Below are 2,426 nucleotides of genomic sequence, written 5' to 3'. Positions count from 1 at the left end.
AATAATGCATATTGGTTAGTTGAAAGTGGATCACATGGACTCAATTTTAAAAAACTAAAAGATAAAAATTGTCCCACAAAATTTACCCAATTTTGATTTCACATTAAAACTCATCCAAGTGAATGAATGGAAAACTAAAAATTAAAATTTTTTAAAAAGAGATTGGATCATATTTCTAATAGTCAAACTAAAAATCTTTAGATCAAATAAAAAGCCAGAATACTCAAAATCATGCACTAAGACCATATACTCACAACAGTTATACAAAAGAATATAAAACATAAAACAAAAAGACAAAGCAAAGAAAGAAGTTTTTGTTTTCCTTTGATGTTGCAATCTTATTATCATGGAGGTGACACACAACAAAGTATAGTTTGACATATTAAAACTTTAGTGCTCCTATGCAGTAACACTCTTTCTCTTTAATCTCAAGATTCTTTCCGTGTCTTATCCTCTGTTTATCCAAAATGACAAGGCGTAATTAGCACGGTGGAAGCTAGTGAATTGCCAGCCAATTAGCGTGTAGGGAAAAATATAAACTCTTACTAATACAACAAATTATAACACATTAAAATTTGTTTCTTTCTAGCAAAAAGCTTTTTCCACTTGAAGAGAGACTTCTTGATATCGCGGATAAGTTAAGCGAGACTTTTGTCTTTACGTCCAAATTCCACGCTTGTGCTATTTCATAACATTGCAATTTTGTTTTATCCTCTAAACAAACACATTCAACATTCAATCCCTGTAATTTGCAAGATCCGCGCTGTAATAAAACTGTTTTGAAATTGATCCACAACACTAACCCAATTAACAAAAACAAAACAAATGTCCATCCAGATCTGTAAATCTCATCAACCGCAAACAGCATTGCAATGTGGGTACGCATACCCAGTTCTTCAATCAATCATACTTAAAGAAACAGAAACACAGAAATACATCAAATTTGGTTTGGGTAACATTAAATTTCATTCATGTAAAGAGAAATTGGCATCAAAGCCCCTACAAATCAAACTCGCACAAGTGCAGCGCAGTGCAGAGTTTGGGTTATAGCCGCTCGGCCACATCAAAATTCTGAAACTCCATTACAGACCCGAAAAACTTAAAAACTTACAGAGCCCTGGCAGCGGAAGGGGGCGGCGGCGGCGGAGGAGGAGGAGGAGAAGGCGGCGGAAGAGCGGTTTTGTGCAATGGGAAAGAGGCAGAGCAAGAGGAAAAGCGGTGTTTAGAGCAGAGGAACTTTAAGGAAGTTGGGGTCCCTGAACGGCGCCCTAATCTTTCATAGCAGTCGATGGAGAAGAGGGAAAGCGAGAGATTGAAGTGATCTTTGGTAAAAGAGGCGCATTTGATGTTTGATTTGAGGAGGGGGCGGAGGCAATGGATGTAGAAGCGGCGGAATCCTCCCAAGGCCCGAACAACACAGGTGATTTGGGGTCCCATGGGCATTGGCATTGGCCAATACTTTGTGCAAATGCCCTCCCACAGCGCCTCCTCCTCCACCATGCGCTTCCACCGCCTGCTAACACAGGCCGCCATAGACAGGGATTTTGAGTCCAGATGCTTCAGCACCTCAAACAGAATGTCCCCTTCAATGCCATCCATTACTGCTGCTCTCAACTTGGCCCTCTTTTCTTTCGCTCTGCACTCTGTTCCCATCCCCAACTATATCTCGTCCTCCTCCCTCTTTGTGGGCATAAGCTAATTGTAGTTGTAGTTGTAATGGTAATGAATCCAAAAAGAGCATCCTAAATATGAAGGGGAGGGGCCAGTTAGTGGTGATGTTGATGGTATAATAGTACTAGACGTAGAGTAGCTGTGTAGGAGGAATCCTGGGAGGAAGAAGCCGAGGGGAAACGGATAAAAGAGGCGCACCACGGCACAATTAACAAGAATACTTATATTTGTTTTGTTTGTGTTTAGGACATGCCAAATCCGAGACACGACAAACACAATCCACTAGGTAGGTAGTCTTGCTGCGCTTTACCGCGTAAATTTTACGTTTAGGAAGTGATGGACATGCTAAATTTGACGGTCGCTCCTTTACTTCAATGAATATGAGGGTTCATTATTATTTTTTAGGGGTAAATGTTTTTTTATTTGAAGTTATGGATCCTTCTGGTCACAAATGGGGATCTCATCTATAACATGAGAACTCAACAATAACATCTTAATAGAGTTTGAACCTTAGTGGCAAGAACCACTCCAATACCAATTAACCAGCACATTATGTTACTGCTGGCAGGAGGGGGTAATCATTGAAAGGCAGAAGACGATTTTTAAATACATAGGAGAAGGGGCCCAATTACCATTCATTGAATTTCACTAATTAAAAGCCACTAAAAAATCATTTAGTGGGTCAATAGTCGCCCATTGGTATATCGATTTTTTTTTTAGTAATTAGACCAATTGTGCAACTTTATTGGTACAAA

General features: G+C 39.6%; 1 protein-coding gene across 1 annotated transcript; it reads right to left on the bottom strand.

Annotated features, from left to right (window-relative positions):
- Positions 1-933: 933 nt before the first annotated feature.
- LOC131066163 (F-box protein GID2) lies at positions 934-1,838 on the bottom strand. Its single transcript, XM_058000863.2, has one exon. It carries the CDS (start codon positions 1,651-1,653, stop codon positions 1,108-1,110), a length of 546 nt encoding a protein of 181 aa, XP_057856846.1. The 5' UTR covers positions 1,654-1,838; the 3' UTR covers positions 934-1,107.
- Between the last annotated feature and the right edge of the window lie 588 nt (positions 1,839-2,426).

Source organism: Cryptomeria japonica, chromosome 5 (assembly GCF_030272615.1).
Source record: "Cryptomeria japonica chromosome 5, Sugi_1.0, whole genome shotgun sequence".
Taxonomy (NCBI): domain Eukaryota; kingdom Viridiplantae; phylum Streptophyta; class Pinopsida; order Cupressales; family Cupressaceae; genus Cryptomeria; species Cryptomeria japonica.
Note: the sequence above shows the minus strand (reverse complement) of the source record. Positions and strands in the feature narration are given on the sequence as shown.